The sequence below is a fragment of the Pelophylax lessonae genome (assembly GCF_965119305.1).
Source record: "Pelophylax lessonae genome assembly, chromosome: 12".
NCBI classification, from domain to species: domain Eukaryota; kingdom Metazoa; phylum Chordata; class Amphibia; order Anura; family Ranidae; genus Pelophylax; species Pelophylax lessonae.
Window position 1 is genome coordinate 80167722 of NC_138779.1, and position 17932 is coordinate 80185653.

The 17932-nt window shown below is 41.9% G+C and overlaps 1 protein-coding gene across 2 annotated transcripts in view; it reads right to left on the minus strand.

Moving 5' to 3' along the window:
• RER1 (retention in endoplasmic reticulum sorting receptor 1) overlaps positions 1-17932 on the minus strand; it is a 62263-nt gene that overhangs the window by 24987 nt on the left and 19344 nt on the right. For both annotated transcript variants that reach the window (XM_082274420.1, XM_082274419.1), the window contains exons 3-5: positions 10036-10140; positions 6372-6471; positions 3882-3960 (exon numbers count right to left, since the gene is read on the minus strand). In XM_082274420.1, the coding sequence (XP_082130546.1) occupies positions 3882-3960; positions 6372-6471; positions 10036-10140 (284 nt within the window). The remainder of the gene's footprint in view (positions 1-3881; positions 3961-6371; positions 6472-10035; positions 10141-17932) is intronic.

Genomic DNA, 17932 nt, shown 5'->3' on the forward strand with positions numbered 1-17932 from the left:
TTTTACGGTAAGACAAAAATCTAGTTTTCTCTTTCATTCACTGACAGACACAGCTCCATATCTTCTTGATCGATGGGATGTCCCAAAGCAGTGGCAATATGAGGGGTGGGAATAACACAGCAAGAAAAAACACTTCCCAAAGGCTAAATAGAGCCAATTAGGCAAAATAGGAGCTCAACCAGGAACAACTGGAGCTCACCTGACAAAAACAACAAATATACCCTCAAAGAGGACTAAACCTCTCCAACAGCGGCCTGCAAAACCTTGCGGCCAAAAGAAACATCTGCAGATGCCAACACATCCACCTTATAAAATTTTGTGAAAGTGTGTACAGATGACCATGAGGCCGCTTTGCATAGCTGCATCACTGACGCCTGATGACGGAAGGCCCAGGGAAGCACGAAGGGTCCTCGTAGAATGCACAATATAATAGGAAAAGGAAGATCCTGACCCTTAATGGAAAAGGCTTGTTTCACCGTCTGTCTGATCCACCTGGAAATGGTCGCAACAGACGCGGCCATCCCCTTACGGGGTCTATCCGTAAGGACAAACAGAGAATCCGATTCCTGGAACGACTCCGTCACCGCCAGGTACACCCTGATTGCCTTACATTCTTTGTATGTGGTTCGGGCAATCTCTTTAGGGTGCTTAGGCTTAGGACACAGAGAAGGCAACACAATGTCTTCATTTAAATGGAAATCAGAAATGACTTTAGGAATGAACAACTGACAGGTACGCAGCACCACCTTGTCTCTAAACGACCAGGTAAGATGGACAGGACAATGCAGCCAGCTTCGACACCCTGTGCGCGAAGTAATGGCCACCAAGAAAGCTACCTTCCGTCAAAGTGAGCAGAGGAACCGACAGCACCAAGCTGAGGTCCCATGGAGGAAACATAGACCTCACAGGGGAAGCCAGGTGGTGGACCCCCTTAACAAAGGTTTGAACTAAGGAATTTGTGGCCAATAGGCGTTGGAAAGAAAAAATCGCCAGGGTCAATATCTGGCCTTTGATGGTACCCAAGGCCAAAGTGCTGATCTACACCTCTTTGGAGAAACTCCAAGACACCAAGAAGGAACAGGGACAACCACCTAAAGACTAAGCCTTTTTCCTGACACTTGCTTACAGTTAAAAATCAGTATTTTTTGCTAGAAAATTACCCCCATAACTTTTTTTTTTAGCAGAGACCCTAGAGAATAAAATGGTGGCCGTTGAAATATTTTATGTCACACTGTATTTGCGCATACACTTCAATGAATAAAAAAAAAAATTAACATAAAAGTTAGCCCAATGTTTTTTGCACAATGTAAAAGATTATGTTATGTCGAGAATCATGATCTTTATTCCAAGCAAAAAAATGGTGGTTCTCATTTTATCCAGAATCGTACAGCTCTACCATCTAGGTGAGTATGTAGGTTTGGTTTTTTGTAAACTGGCACTTTTTTTTACTTTAATGTCCTTCAGATGTTATGCTTAGACTGCCACACAAATCTATGCTGACATTCACTGACAATATGTTAATTGCCATAAATGTACTTAAGATTATAATTTCATGCTGTAAACTAGTGACAAGTTCAGATAAATATAAAAAAAAAAAATGCATATATTCTACATTAACACTATTCAAGCTGCAATAGTGCAGAAAATACTACATATGAAGAAATCTCCTTGAGGGCCTGTCTACATAAATGACAGCTGATTCTAATGTGCCATTATACAACCAGCCAATTACCCACAGAAACTCCAGCTCATTTTTTTTTTCTGTAATTACTAGTACTTTAGGAGTTTTTTTATACCCTTTAAAAGTGAGTTGCCGAAATCTTAACTGGCTTGCTGCTGCATATTGACATTTCCTAGCGCAATGCCCATGTAGATACCTTCTATTGTGATACTACCAGCCCACAGCAGTACGAGCTCCTACTTCAGAGACCATGCTGTCACTAACAGCTCCCAGTCTCCTTTATCAGGAACAAATACTCATGTTTTGATTTGGTACTGGGGCTTTTTACTGGTTGACAGTCATTGTCAATGTTAGTTTGATAAAGGCGAACCTACACTGTCAAACATTTCCATGGTGAAGTCTTTAATAACATTTCCTTAACCACTTTAGAACCGCTCACAGTAATACTACTGCGGCAGAGTGGTTCGTTATCGTCCAGCGACGTAGTATTAACGTCGTTAGACACTCCCCCTTCTGGGCGGCGCTTGCGCGCCGCTGGAGGCTCGCTCCCGCTGTTTTCATTCACAGTGGGAGTCGGGCCAGGGGAGGAGCAGCGGCGATCGCCGCTGCTCTTACCCGATCGTCGGGGATCGAGTCTGGAGATCCGCCCGCTGTGTGTAAACACAGCGGGCGGATCTCCATAGTGACAGGGAGTGACAGATCGGACTGTTCAGCATAGCTGGACATCCGATCTGTCCATGACTCACACAGTCACCTCCCCCCCTACACGTCAGTAAGCACCAGGCATACATTAACCCCTCCCTCTCCAATAAAATTAACCCCTTCCTTGCCAGTGTCATTTTTACAGTAACAGTGCATATATATAGCACTGATTACTGCAGTAATGTCACTGGTACCCCCAAAAGTGTCAAAAAGGTCAGTCAAGGGTCCGATCTGTCCGCCGCAATGTCGCAGTCCCGCAAAAAAAAAAAAAAAAAAAAAAATCGCAGATCGCCGCCATTACGCGTTAAAAAAAAAAAAACACCAAAAATGACAGAAATCTTTCCCTTTGTTAGTAAACGCAATAACTTTTGCGCAAACCAATCAAAATACGCTTATTGCGATTTTTTTTACCAAACATATGTAGCATAAAACAAATTGGCCAAAAATTTAAAAAAAAATTGGTTTTTACATCTTTTTTGGGGGGAATTTCATATAAAAAAATGTTAAAAATATTGTTATTTTTTCAAAATAAACGCTCTTTTTTTGTTTATAGCGCAAAAAGTAAAAAATCGCACAGGTGATCAAATACCACCAAAAGAAAGCTCTGTTTGTGGGAAAAAAAGGACGTAAATTTCGTTTGGGTACGGCGTCGCACGACCGCGCAATTGTCAGTTGAAGTCGCACAGCGCCGAATCGCAAAAAGTGGCCTAGACGGAAGACAGCAAAATCCTCCGGTGGTAAAGTGGTTAATAAAGAATTCAAAGTGCTAGAAATACAATGTATACTACTTAGTTACTGTATTGGACTGTGGATGGGATTACATCCACAAAAAATGTAATGCCTAACAAAAACACAAGGACACAAAAGCATCAGAGAGTTAGGTCTCACGCAGTTTGTGACACTTTCGGTCCCTTTCAAGCGGAGCGATCCGTCCAAGTGGAATCCACCTGCTCAGCAGGTGATCTCTCTGCTAATCCACGCTGAGCAGGTGGATGACAGGCCTGTGTTTGCTCCGTTATGCAGAGCAGACAGGACACCGCTCTATTCCATGGGGCCATCTGATGAAAAGCAACTGTATGCCTGATTCTATCCTATGGTCATCTGATCTGCTGGATGTATGACGATACGTTCACCATCCATCTATTTTTAGCGGAGTTCGTCGGATCGGATGCCAGCGGGTGTCAGCAAACATCTGCCGCCCCATAGAGAACAATGGGTGGTTTGATCAGGTCCGCCTGGAAAATGGACAGGCTGACTGACCCAATCCGTCCACTGGTGTGAAAGGGGCCTTCCTTGTCTATCTGCTTTTGTGATCATCTACTACTCCAGATACATTTATGACCACCGCACCTAACGCACCACTCCCTACTGCAAAACAGGACAAGGACAACCACCAACAGGACAATGTAATAATAAAAGAAAAAAAAAAAAAAAAAAAAAAAAAACCACACACACCAAGAATATTAGAACTATAGAAACTGCAGACACACAAACTCACCAAAATTTAAATTCCGGAAGCCGTCTAATAAATGGACGGAACTCTTCATTTTGTTTTGTCGGTAATGACGGACCCTCATCTAGAAAAAAGAAAAATAATAAAAACACACACATATATACATACTCATATGAAATCGGATCAGCAGTTTGGTGGGCAGTTGTTTTTAAATACAGCATAACCAATATATTTAAACCAACCAGTCAAGCATTTGTAAGAATCTGCATTTCTAATTATATTAAAACAGACTTACATCTCAGGTATAGGTGGGTTTATCTTTATTCTCTTCCTGTCAGAATCATGTCAGCCTAGTGTCAGATTGTAAGTCACCATAGAGGACAATATGTCCCCTGTCAGAGCTCAGGAAGGACCACTGACACTGGATTAGGATAAAACTGCCTTTTGTTCATTGCTCCTTCATGTAATCCTGATAGCATCTTTGTTATATGACAGTTTTAGGTGTCTTATCAGCACTGTGCTGCCAGGACATAAGATGCCTAAACAGCCTGACACTTCTGCTCTATGTTTCAAGTCCTCAGCTTCAATCCATCCAGCTTTGTAATCATCTTAACCACTTGAAGACCAGGCCGTTTCTGGCACTTTTTGTTTACAAGTTTAAAATTGTATTTTTTGTTTGAAAATTACTTCTAATCCTCAAGCATTTAATATTTTTAAGCAGAGACCGTAGGGAATAAAATGGGAATCGTTGTAGTTTTTTTTATATGTCGCACGGTATTTGTGCAGAGGTTTTTTTAAATGCAATTTATTTGGAAAAATCAATTTTAATTTAAAAAAAAAAAAAAACACATAAGGCAATTTTTTTTTTTTTAACATGAAAGATGATTTGCCAAGTAAATGGATATCTAACATGTTAGGCTTTAAAATTGCGCACGCTCGTGCAATGGCGACAAACTACAGTACCTAAAAATCTCCATAGGCGATGCTTTAAATGGCTTCACAGGTTGCCTGTTTAGAGTTGCAGAGAAGGTCTGGCACTAGAATTATTACTCTTGTTCTACAGTTTGCGGTGATACCTCACATGTGTAGTGCAAACACCATTTACATATGCGTGTGCGATCACAGAGGGATGGGGACAATTAAAATAGTGATTTTTTTTTCTTATTTTTACACTGTACCTTTATTTTAATTTTTTTTTTGATCACTTATTTCTATTACAAGGAATGTAAAACAAAAGAATTTCTGCGCTAGATAAAAGTAAAAATTATATAGATGAACAAATAAATAGCAGCTCACAATAGAAAAAGTAAAATATAAATAATACGTGTAGCACTAGTGATAAAAAAAAAAAAAAAAATGAATATTCTATAAAATTATGGGAAAGTATACGCCACTACTGAATGGCATAAAAATACAACTAACAACATAGCAATGGATGTACATAAAGTCCATAAACCATGTCCATAAAAAAGATGAACATTTCCAGTGATGAAAGCAATCACTTTTTATCAGGGAAGAACCACAAGTCCCAGCGTGCAGATAAGAGCCGATCTTCCCACAGCACGATGGAAAGGTCACCAATAAATGTGATAAAAAACATCCGCTTAGCAGAATGTAATGGCTGCCAAATTAATGTAAAAGCCAATAGCACTTGTGGGGGATATTATCTACCAGACATAAACCATGAAAGGATATCTATTCAGGTAGGCTTCCAGGTAAGTAAGCAGGTGGGTGGGACTAGACGTGACATCACCACGCCCCTTGGCCGGCTTTACTCGGGAACGCTGCAGTTTTTACATGCTTGATTTGTACATCAAGTGAGTGCACAATTTTATAATAAATGGAACCTTTTTAGACTGTATTACGCTATGTACTCTTGTATTCATTTCATGTTTATCGGAACCTGCTTATTTACCTGGAAGCCTACCTGAATGAATGGATATCCTTGATGGTTTATGCATTCTATGCATTAAGATTAAAAGCTGCAGCAGCCTCCCCAGTACCCCCTAATATTTTAAAACCAAGAAATCACCCGCACTAAAATAAATATAGTAAAAACCTGCTGATACTAGAAACCTGGTCAAGGAACACCAAAATAAAAAAACACAAATGCAGCGCTTAAGACCTCTTCAAAAGTCCAATATGCAAATGAAAAACAATATTCCTAGTATTTACCCGAGTCCCATCTCTGTCCACGAGTCCCTCGGCCGTCCGACACTCTCCCACTTGATTGCCTAAAACACAGCAGTGGCGCCATTGGCTCCCTGTCAAAGTCAGTTAGCCAATCAGGGGAGAGAGGAGGCGGGGACGAACTGCAGCTCCATGTCTGAATGGACACATGGAGCTGAAGCTTGGCTTGGGTGCCCCCATAGCAAGCTGCACAGAGGAATTGAATGCATAAATGGTAAAAGAAAAACCTTAAGTTTTTAGAACCACTTTAAAGTTGTGAAATATTTCTGGGAGATATTTGCCAGTATATGGTTACACCCAAATTTATCATCAACACCTTTACACAGTAATAAACAAAAAATGTACCTGAATCTTCCATTAAGGATGGGTCTACCTTTGGGGATAAGAATGCTATGAAGAGATTTAGGTGGTAGATACCCAAGGCATATGTTACTATATACCAACCCTGCAGAAAAAAAAAAAAAAAACACAATATATAAATCTTTGAAAAAGTTTGGAGACAATCCAAAATATAAAAAATACAATAGTGTAAAAAGCTAAATTAAAAAACTTAAAGCGACATTAAGCCCCAGTTCACACTTGTGCGAGTGCCCGGTTCGCATGTAATGTCGGAGCGCACTGCTCCTTCATTACATGCGATCGGCTGTGCGGTGCGAGTTTAGCCATACACTTTGTATGGCTAAATTCGCACCGCAGCCACAGCAAACACGCACAGGGACCCTTTTTGGAAGCCGCATCAGGATCGGACAGCGGTTCACACTTGTGCAATCCGATCCTGTGCGAACTGCACGATCGCACTGCGATATGCGATCAAACTGGGGGTGTCGTTAAGATTACATTGACACCCCCAGCGTATCGCATATGGCAGTGTGAACTGCCGGGGGTGCGTGTGCGATGCGGGAACAGGCTGCGGATTCGCAGCCTTCCCGCACTCGCATAAGTGTGAACCGGGGCTGAAGCATATTTTTTTTTAAATTAACACAACAAACATGTCATACTTACCTGCTCTGTGCAATAGTTTCGCACAAAGCAGCCCGCATTCTCCTTTTTTCGGGGTCCCCAGCAGGCGCTTCAGGCTCCCTCTTTTCGGAAAGCTGCTTTCCATGGGGGCACCCAGTAGGCGAGCTGTCCTCTCTGTGTCTATTGACAGAGCAGCCGGCTCAGCCCCCCCCCCCCCCCCCACTCGCATGGCACAGAATTTGGCCAATGGCTCCTGCTGCATTAGGGTGAAAAATCTTCATGCTTTAGAACCATTTTAATGGGTCAGTCTACACATTTTAATTAGTTCATGTATTCTAGCAGCTACAGCACTGCATCGAAGCCCTCTTGTCCAGTCTCTTGCTGAAGCCTTTAGAAAAAAAGCTGCACTCCCACTACTGGGTTTTCATTTCTTCTAAATAGAGAAAGCAGCATAAGGAGCAGAAGCCTATGTTCAAAGGAGGTAGAGTGATAATGACGACAACGGAGAGGATCTTACGCCACTAGTCTCTCTGACTCTTTAAAGGATGAATGCATTTAATTTAAAGTGATCCTTTAACTAAGGTAATAAAGTTATTTCAACATTCCCTTAAAAATTAGGAACATTTATACTTGCCTATCTTGTTGGGTGGTGAGTTAATTCTTTGTTCATTCAAAAAGCTGCAGACACCATACACTTTTAGGTGTGTCGGACACTGTGTACCCCCCCTCTGGGCTCTGTGGTTCATCCTGCTGGACAAAATGGCTTCACCTATTAACCCTTTTGTCACTACAGGACACAGTATTGACAGGTCAGTAGGTGAAACCACTGCATCCAGCGGGAGCACAATATTTGACACACCCAGAAACGTCAGATGGAGCTCTTCAAAAGACATTTTCCGCACCATCTACTAAATAGGCAAGTATAAATTTTGTGAAGTGAACAGCCTCAGATGATACACAGAGATAAAACAAATATCCCTACACAAGTTTTATTTGTATATGTGTGGTCTTACGCTTTCTATACGGTTTAGAAAGTGCACACCCTGTTAGAATTTTCTCTTCTGAAAAAAAAAAAAACCTACTGAAGAAGTCTAGTCTTTGAGGTATTGCGTATAGGGGACGGAGCCCATCCATTGACGTCATCCCGCGGTCATCTCGTCAAGAGAAATTTGTGAGATATGCCACGATAGCAAGCACTGCCTAAGTGTTATGCTTGTGAGTGTTTTATATTTATTATTTGTGGAGCATTAAAAAAAAAAAAAAAAAAAAAAAAAAAAAAAGCTTTACCAAATAGAGAGCACTAGATTTTGCAATTTGTTCCTCTAGATATTCAATAGCTTCCAAGCGGCATCGGGGCTCAGTGAGCCAGCAGGAAGATGTAGGTGATCCAGAGGAGCAGTGTGCCAGCAGCAAACCAGAGAGATCTCTATTATATTCCCAGAAGGAAACTGCTGATTTTGACCCGCTAGTGAAATGGGTCAAAATATGAGGAGAGCGGCTTGAGCACACCGGTGAAGGCGAGCACAGCACATTGATATATTGTTTGCACTGTGGTGGACTAAAGTTTATTCATCACTTAATATTTTTCATGGACTCTGGATTGTTTAACACATGGACAATTTATATATTGATACAATATTTTTTTTTCATTGTGTTTTGAGTTTTAGTATATGTTCCAGTGCTGCAAACGGATCTTATATATTTAACACTGACGTGTTAGCAGTTTGTTTTTATACAAGTAGCACAGTACCGTTTTTTGTATATTAAAGCGGAGTTCCAGCCTAACACACTCAGCTGTCCAACGGTCCAGCGAAGCGGCCGCCCGAAGCCTCGCTCTTCTCCCTCTCTGCTCTCCGGCATCACTGGTGTGGGCACCCGGCCGTGACAGTTTGCGGCTTCACAGCCGGGTACGCACTGCGCATGCGCGAGTTGCGCTACGCGTCGTAATTGGCCGGCAATCTTTTGGGACCTCTGACATGTCCCAGAAGATTGCAGGGAGGGAGGGGGGAGAGGAGAACTTCCGCTCAGGGCGCCGCGGCGCTCCGAGCGGAAGTGGGAGCGGGTACCTGTCAAAACTAGGTACCCCCCCCCCCCCCCCCCCCCAAAATGACATGCCAAATGTGGCATGTCAGGGGGTTAGCACTACCTAAAGCGGAAGTTCCACTTTTGGGTGGAACTCCGCTTTAATTGTATCAAGTGTAGTGAAAACACTTTGCTGGCAGCAGCAACTTGTTTTTTTTGGCACAGTTGGCAGCCAAGCAAACCCGAAGTGACGTTGCTTCCGGGTTACTTGACTGGAGACCCGATCGAAGCCTAATCCGTCCTCATTCGAGATCCTAACCAGCCGGCAGACGTGTCGGCTGGTTGCTCGGGTCTCCCGGTGGCATGCTGGGATAATGGCCGAGCGGCTGCTGAGCCGCATCAGTTGTTATCAGAAAGCCGACCGCCGGTTCAAAAAAAAAAAAAAAAACAGTACCAGGTTCATGTCTGCAGCTGCAGGCATCACACCGGTACAACTACGTCAATTTGCGGGAAGCGGCTATACAGGGGGCTGATACACCTAGTGATAGGGTAATTTTAAGATTAGCTTTGAACCCCTTAACATTTCTTAACCCAATAGTCTGACCTGACAGTGTTAACACTACCGGACCTGCCTATGTTAGCACAGTATTTACTAGTTCAACAGCTCTCAAGCTGGTCACCGCTGCAGAAAAGGGAGGCTGGCTCTGGCTCTTCAGCCAGGAACATTATTCCAGTTTGGCACATAATATATTGAGAACGCTATCAAGTGCCAGAGATGATAAAAAACAGTGCTGGCCCCTTCCAGGTTAGGTAGTGGATAAAAAGACCAAGCACTTTGTAGAGTTTTTGGCTACAGAGGCCAATGGGTTTAATATTTTTGTTTACATTTTGAAATAGCAATTATTATTCATCTACAAAGCCCTATTTATATCCAAAACGGCCAACTGTGTATATTATATTACAAATATAGCCATCCTCATGATGTGCATCTTCAACAAAGCCTCTAACATCAGGCAATACAACCTACCTGTAGTATATAAACCCTTATCAAGTAAAGAACGCTTAGACCTATAGTCATCAGCCATCGCACTGCTGTGTAAGGTGTGGATTTGTCTAGCCACGACTGGTAAATCTGAAAAAAAAAAAAAAGAAGATATTATAATATATATTCATGTTGTAATCATCAAAACGAAAAAAAAAAAATAAGAAAAAAAATTCAGATGGAAGTAATGCATCCAATAGGTCCCTCCATCACTCGCATAGTGACAGTCCAAGGCCAAACTACATTCATCACATGGGATTTATTAAAGTGCTTTAATCACCAAACACACAAGAAACAGCCATTTTCAGCAATAAACAAATGTTCAGCCTATTAAAAATAAAAAAATAATAATAATATACCGGTATATATTTTATTTATGAAAAAATATATATATGTAGCACAAATCTGCCCTCTACTAGTGATACAATATATCCCCTGCGCTCAAGTAGCCTCAAAACCAGTCAATCAGACAATACCGCAGCTACTTTAAAAAGAAGTATGTAAAAGTATACTCAAATATATATCGTCCCTAGGAACATATACAAAAGTACAAGTAGCGCAGGTATAATTGAGGAGAAATGACATAGCATATAAACCAGCCAAATCTTGATATACACTTCCCAAAATTCATAAGGACGTGGAATGTCCTCCAGCCCGTCCTATTGTTAATGGGATTGGGTCTGTCACCGCTAGGCTAGGTCAATATCTGGATAAATTCCTCCAACCCAGTGTTTTGACCACGAGAGCCTTCTTGAAAGACACTAAGGACTTGTTGGTAACGCTGGATGATGTGTTGTTGGGCGAGGACTCGTCGGCCTTCCTAGTGACGGCTGACGTGTCCTCGCTTTACACCATCATCCAGCATGATGATGCTTTGTTGGCCCTCAATTGGGCTTTGAGTAAAAGGGATGAGATTCCTTTTGAACAAAAGAGATTCATCCATAAAGCGTTGGATTTCTGTCTTTCCCACAATTATTTTTGGTTTCAGGATTGTTTTTTCAGCCAAAAGACCGGTGTTGCCATGGGAGCTAAATTCGCTCCCAGCTTGGCGAACATCTTTATGGCTGAATGGGAAGACAAATTTGTATTTAACCAACATAAAAATGAATTGCGTCATTACAAAAGGTTTATCGATGATATCCTGTTTATATGGGAAGGTTCCGAGGAGTCTCTGTTATTATGTCCCATTTGAATTCCAATCCCAATAATATCAAGTTGGAATTTCATTGGGACAGAACAAGTATACAATTTTTAGATGTGACCATTTTTAGACATTTTAAAGGGTTTGCTACAAAGGTCTTTTTTAAAAAAACTGATCGTAACAGTTACCTCTCCATCATGAGTGGCCACCACCCTACGTGGTTGAAGAACATTCCCAGGGGCCAACTCATGAGGGTGAAGCGTAACTGTACGTTTGACGATGATTTTATGACACAATCAGCTGTTATTAAAGAGAGGTTCATTCAAAAAGGATACGAGGAAGATAAATTGGATCTAGAGATCCAAAAGATTCTCGAGTTGCCTAGATCCGATGTTTTAAAAAACAAAATTAAGTCTGCAGATAATGGGAAGGAATGGAGTTTCCTCTCGGACTTTTCAAGTGACTACAGAAATGTTGAGGCAATTTTTGAGAAGCACTGGCCTATGCTCCTAAAAGATAGGGTATTAGGTCCAGTTCTTCCAATAAACCCTTCCTTTATATACCGCAAAGCCCCCAATTTTGGGGACAGAGTGGTAAAGAAGGTCCTGGACCCCCCAAATGTTACCTTCTTCCCCGATAGGAAAGGCTTCCACAAATGTGGGCGCTGTCGGGCGTGCTCATTTACTAAAAATAATTTGAGGAAGAGGGAAGTGTTTGAGGTCCCAGCTATAGGGAAACAGTTCAAAATCCAAAGTTTAATAACTTGTGACACCACACACGTAGTATACGCCTTAATGTGTCCCTGCAACTTAATTTACATTGGCAGAACAAAAAGGACCGTTAAGAAACGTGTGGGTGAACACATTACGAACATCATAAATGGCTTCAAGGACCACAGCGTTTCAGAGCATTTTAGGAGGCATCATAACCAGGACTCCACTGATTTACAGTTTTGGGGTGTAGAGAGGGTGACTCCATCCTGGAGGGGATCTAACTGGGTCCGAGAACTATCCAAATGCGAGACCAGATGGATTTTTCCTCACCCAGGCCTTGATCCCCAAAGGGCTAAACATTGACTTGGACCTGAACTGCTTCATCAGTGACTTATGATGGACAGTTCAGGAGATTGGACCTTTGTTTGAACTTTTACTTTATTTAATTTTATTTTGTTTAAGTTCACTCTTTAAGTTTACACCTTTATTAAAATAGTTTAATCCTTAAAAGATCCTTTTAGTTAAATGGGATTATAGTATGAGGATGAGACTTTGAGACTAACACGCTTATTCAAAGTTTAAATTTTAGATTTTTTAATTATGTGGATTTCTGTGGGATCCTATTATCATCTATAGTGACTTCTGACGTGTTGCTTCTATTGGCATTTTTTGGGTAACCACCCGTAACCACACATGTGGTATTGGGTATGGAAAGTCGCCCATTTTACTTTATTTATTTTTTCATTTATTTTTTAATTTATTCTATTCTATTAAATTTAGGAAATTTTTATGTATATACTGTACTTACACTGTCTGTTATGGGCAGGGTAGTAGTTATTGTTAATGTGATTTTATGTATTTTTGATATGCACATCAATTTATGGTGTATAAGGATAATTATCCTGTATTTTAATATATACTTATTTTTATATCAATATGGGAAGAGTATGCTGACGGTATAAATGGGTTAGTCTGGTGTTTACAAGACTACCTAGATACAAATCATTCTAATCAATGGGACACCATAGAGGAATGTAATATAATTAATGACAATTGCGGCTGTACAGTATTTTTAGTATGACTGCCCACTGCATGAATAATGGGAAACCAGATGATCGTGCATTGTTGTCTTATGGGAGTAGGACCTGAGTATGGGCAAACAAGGCAGGTTATAGGACCTTTTCAGCGGTCCGATGTGGGCGGAAGTGCTCGCTGCAATGAAGTGGCCCAATTTACATACGAGGGCGGGCCTTTTTGATCCTCATCAAAACCGTCAGCAGATACTCCTATATAATCGGATGCCGTGCCGTAAGGTTCACGCCCTTTGATAAAGTCGGAAATGACGAAACGCATCAGTGCATGAACCTTACGGCGACCGGAAGTGCACGGGGGACACGAGCGGCAGCTTTGGAGATCCGAGACACCAGCGTGGAGAGGGTGAGCAGGATCGACACAGCATACCACGGTACCCGTAGCACTGATACTGAAGGCTTATTGTTTTATTGCGTTTGTGAGTACATGTGTATTGGGTTTTTTCTGAATAAATATCCGATGGGTGAAACAATATCACACTAGTGCGGTTCCTTCTTTCTCCTTATGTTTACCGTCTGAGCTAATGCCGGGAGAAGAAGGGAGATAAGTGATCACCCGTGATTGGAATCCAGTAATAGCAGCAGTAATCGTTCCTGAGTGGGATTTGTGTTACCACAACCTGTTTGCCTGTCCTATGCAAATAGGAGGGCCACAGCATCTGGTGAGTTGCCAGTCCCCCCATTATCACATCGGTGGAGGTGTAGAGCAGTGGTGACCCCAACACTTGATGGTGTTTCTCACTTGGTGGATTGGACTATTACTGAGGAATTAACCCTTTGGTTTTGAATTTTTGCATTTAATTTTTTGCATTGAAGTTTTTTGCACTAAATTTTGCATTCATGGACGTATAAGGACTGTATCAAGATTTGGCTGGTTTATATGCTATGTCATTTCTCCTCAATTATACCTGCGCTACTTGTACTTTTGTATATGTTCCTAGGGACGATATATATGTGAGTATACTTTTACATATATTTTATTTAGTCTCTCCAAATAACACATCGGTATTTGATTTTTGAGTTCCCCCCTTAATATAGTTTGTTACCAGTTGATCCTGCCCATATATCAAATTTTTTCCACTGCCGGTAAAACCCCATTCACACCAAATGTATGGGGCTGCGTTTGGCAACCTTTCCCATCGCATTTCTATTGCACAGACAATTTGCCTTGAGTCCTAGGAGTTCAATTCACACCAATATGCAGCAGCGGTGTATGTTGAAAAAAATAGGATACCCTTATTTATTTATTTATTTATTTTTTTTTTTTAGTTTAATGTGTTGTTACGCAATACACCACATCACTACCCGCTTAATAAAAAGAGGAAACTGTGCAATCATTTAGAAGGTATCGGCACATCTCTCCAACCCCTAACAGGACAAGCTAATTAGCGAAAGTGGACTTAGCCCTGGTACACAGTAGCACAGCTTTAAAGTTGTGCTACTTCAGCACGACTTTAAAAGCGGACTGTGTGATTTCATGTGCGGCTTGCCAACATCTGTGTGACTTCATTTAACAGATGTCAATGCAAATCGCACTGAAATTGCCCAGAAATAATGCAGGATCCTTTTTAAAAGGTCCCATTGTTGCACATGGAATACAAAACAATAGTGTAGCGCCTATATGTAAAATAGGTAAATCAATATGCAATAGGAAAAATAAAGTGAAGCAAAAAAGCTAATAGTACAAAAATGAAAAAAAGCACAAAAGTCCAAAATGTGACAAGAAAAAGTCCCACAGTGTGTATAATTGGTGAAAATGCACCTAAGGGCTCTTTCACACGGTCCGCCTCCGTAGGCGGATCCGTGCTGCTCAGCGGGGATCGATCCGCCGATCCCCGCTGAGCCGGCGGATGGCAGCTCCGTCTCCGCTTGCAGTGCGGAGAGGGAGGTGTCACAGCCCCCGCTGCTCTCTATGGGGGATCGGATGAGAGCGGACCACCTGTCCGCTCTCATCCGATCCCTGAACGGATGGAAAAATAGGGTTTCCATCCGTCCAGATTTCACGGACAGGATCCGCTGACATCCGATGCCCCATAGAGCTGCATGGAGGATCCGATCAGATCCGCCTAAAAAACTGGCAGGCGGATCTGATCGGATCGCCCGTGTGAAAGAGCCCTAATACAGCAACATCAGTAATCGTAAAGATATTTCTCAGAGGGTACTCGAGTGACCAGCCACCAACATCAAGTGAATTTAAAACTCACAAGAGCAAATGGCTACCATTACAGCAGTATGTGCGCCCGAGTATAAATTTAAATCCCACAGGAATCTGTGCATTACGTCACTTCCTGATGTACTCCAGCTAAGGATAAATAAAGCTTGCCATGAGACCAAAGAAGTTTGCAATATTGTATTAGTTTTATTACCAAACAAATCAAAACATCATACAATCCAGAACATTGAATCGAGAAAACCCACATGGAAAGCCGCTGCCGACCCAGGATCATGCAGCGGCGTGACGTCAGCACCAGAATCAACTTTATTAACTACTTCTGGACCGGGGCTTTTTCCGACACTTGTTTACAAGATAAAATCAGTTTTTATTTTTGCTATAAAACTACTTCGAACCCCCAAACATTTTAGCAGGGACCCTAGCAGAGACCCTAAAGAATAAAATGGAGATCTTTATTTCTATCACACCGTATATTTGCACAGCGGTCTTACAAACGCAATTTTTTGGGAAAAAAGTCACTTTTTTTAATTAAAAATTAAGAAAACAGTAAAGTTAGCCCAATTTTTTTCTATAATGTGAAATAATGTTACGCCGAGTAAATAGATACCCAACATGTCATGCTTCAAAATTGCGCACGCTCATGGAATGGCGACAAACATGGGTACTTAAAAATCCCAAATCAAACAATTGCTTTTGCTCTATCGATCGTGGTGATACCTCACATGTGTGGTTTGAACATCATTTACATATGAGGGTGCGACTTGCGTATGCGTTCCACTTCTGCGCGCGAGCTAACAATTTTTTTTTTTGTTTTCCTATTTTATCTTTTTTTGTTTATTTTTAAACTGCTTTTTTTTTTTTAAATGCTTTGATCATTTTTTTTCCTATTACAAGGAATGTTAAATTTAAACAGACAATGTAATGGACATAAGCAGGACAGGTCCTCTTTAATGTGAGATCTGGGGTCAAAAAGACCTCACATCTACACTAAAAAATAAAAAAGTCAAGTCATTTTTTTTCATCTTGAAAAAAAAAAAAAAAAAATGGGCTCTTTAAATCGGTTGCTAGGAAGCAACGTATGACGTCACTCCGGTCCTCCAAGGCCACAAAGTTGAGTGAGGGCCATCTTGCCCTCACTTGACTTCCTGCCTGAGAGGACAGCAGACCGGATTGTTTTCCCAGCTACCGGTGGGTGCGGTAAGCGAGGAAAACAACCGGGAAGCAGCGGGAGCGGGGGGCAGCTCTCCTGCCACCCATAAGGGTGATCCCGCAGCAAATCCACAGCTGGGACCACCATTATAATAAAGCGGACCGCCCGCAGTTTAAAAAAATACTGGGGTTATGGCAGCTATCTGCTGTCATAACCCCGGTATTTAACGTCAAAGTACCGACGTATAACTGTGGCGGGCGGTCCGGAAGTGGTTAAGGTAGATCCCTTGATAACGTCCCATTGGAGGAAAATGCGTCAGGGCAGAGCTTCTGGTGCTGACGTCAGGCCGCTGCCTGATCCCAGGTCGGCAGTGATTTTCCATGCGAGTTTACTAGATTCAATGTTCTGGATTGTATGGTGTTTTTGTTTGGTAATAAAACTACTGCACTATTGGAAAATTCTTTCAACTCGTGGCAAGCTTTAATTATCCCTAGCTGGAATACCTCAGGAGGTACCATTGGAAGAGATTTACTGCACGGATTCCTGTGGGCATTCCATTTATACTCCGGTGCACATACTGCTGTAATGGTAGCCATTTGTGTGTTGGCAGTGGCTTTCCATGTGAGTTTACTCGATTCAATGTTCTGGATTGTATGATGTTTTTATTTGTTTGGTAATAAAACTAATACACTATTGCAAACTTCTTTGGGCTCATGGCAAGCTTTATTTATCCTTAGCTGGAGTATATCAGGAAGCGACTTACTGCACAGATTCCTGTGGGATTTCAATTTGTACTCCGGTGCACATACTGCTGTAATGGTAACAATTTGCTCTCGTGAGTTTTGAATTCACTTGATGTTGGTGGCTGGTCACTCAAGCACCTTTCACATATACTGGCCTTGCTTTATCAATTGCATTTTCACAAATTATACACACTGTGGGACTTCATTGATTTTTTATTTTTGAACTATTAGCTTTTGTGCTTCACTTTATTTTTACTATTGCATATTGGTGCTACACTATTGTTTTACATTTGTTATTTGAGGTCTGATATACTTACCTTTTGTGTTCGCAGTCTCAACTAGGGCTGGGCGATATGGCTGAAAACTGTATCACGATATCAGTGTTTCATATCGGTCGATATCGATAATTATTGATATTTTTTATTACCCATTTAAAATAAGGACCAGGAGAAAAATGTTACATTTAAACATTTTTATTTTAAACTTAACCTTCCTCTTTTGGTAACCTAGCAACTAGGGCTGGGCGGGGAGGGAGGAGAGCTCACTGTGTGGAGGGAGGACTGAGGAGGAGAAGCGCTGTATATGTGTGTCTGACACACTGACTCTGACGGACCAGGACCACCGCCGCGCCTGGATGCGACGTCAGCTGCGGTCTGTACAGGGGCTGCGCTGTGATAGGTACAGAGAATTCCCCGGCCTGGATGTGACGTCAGTCAGCTGCCGGGAGAGGAAACGGGCGGTGCGTCTGTACAGGCCAGGGGCTGTCCCGGCAGCTGACTGACGTCACATCCAGGCTGGGGAGTTCTCTGTACCTATCACAGCGCGCCGCAGCCCCTGTACAGACGCACCGCCCGCAGCGGACGTCACATCC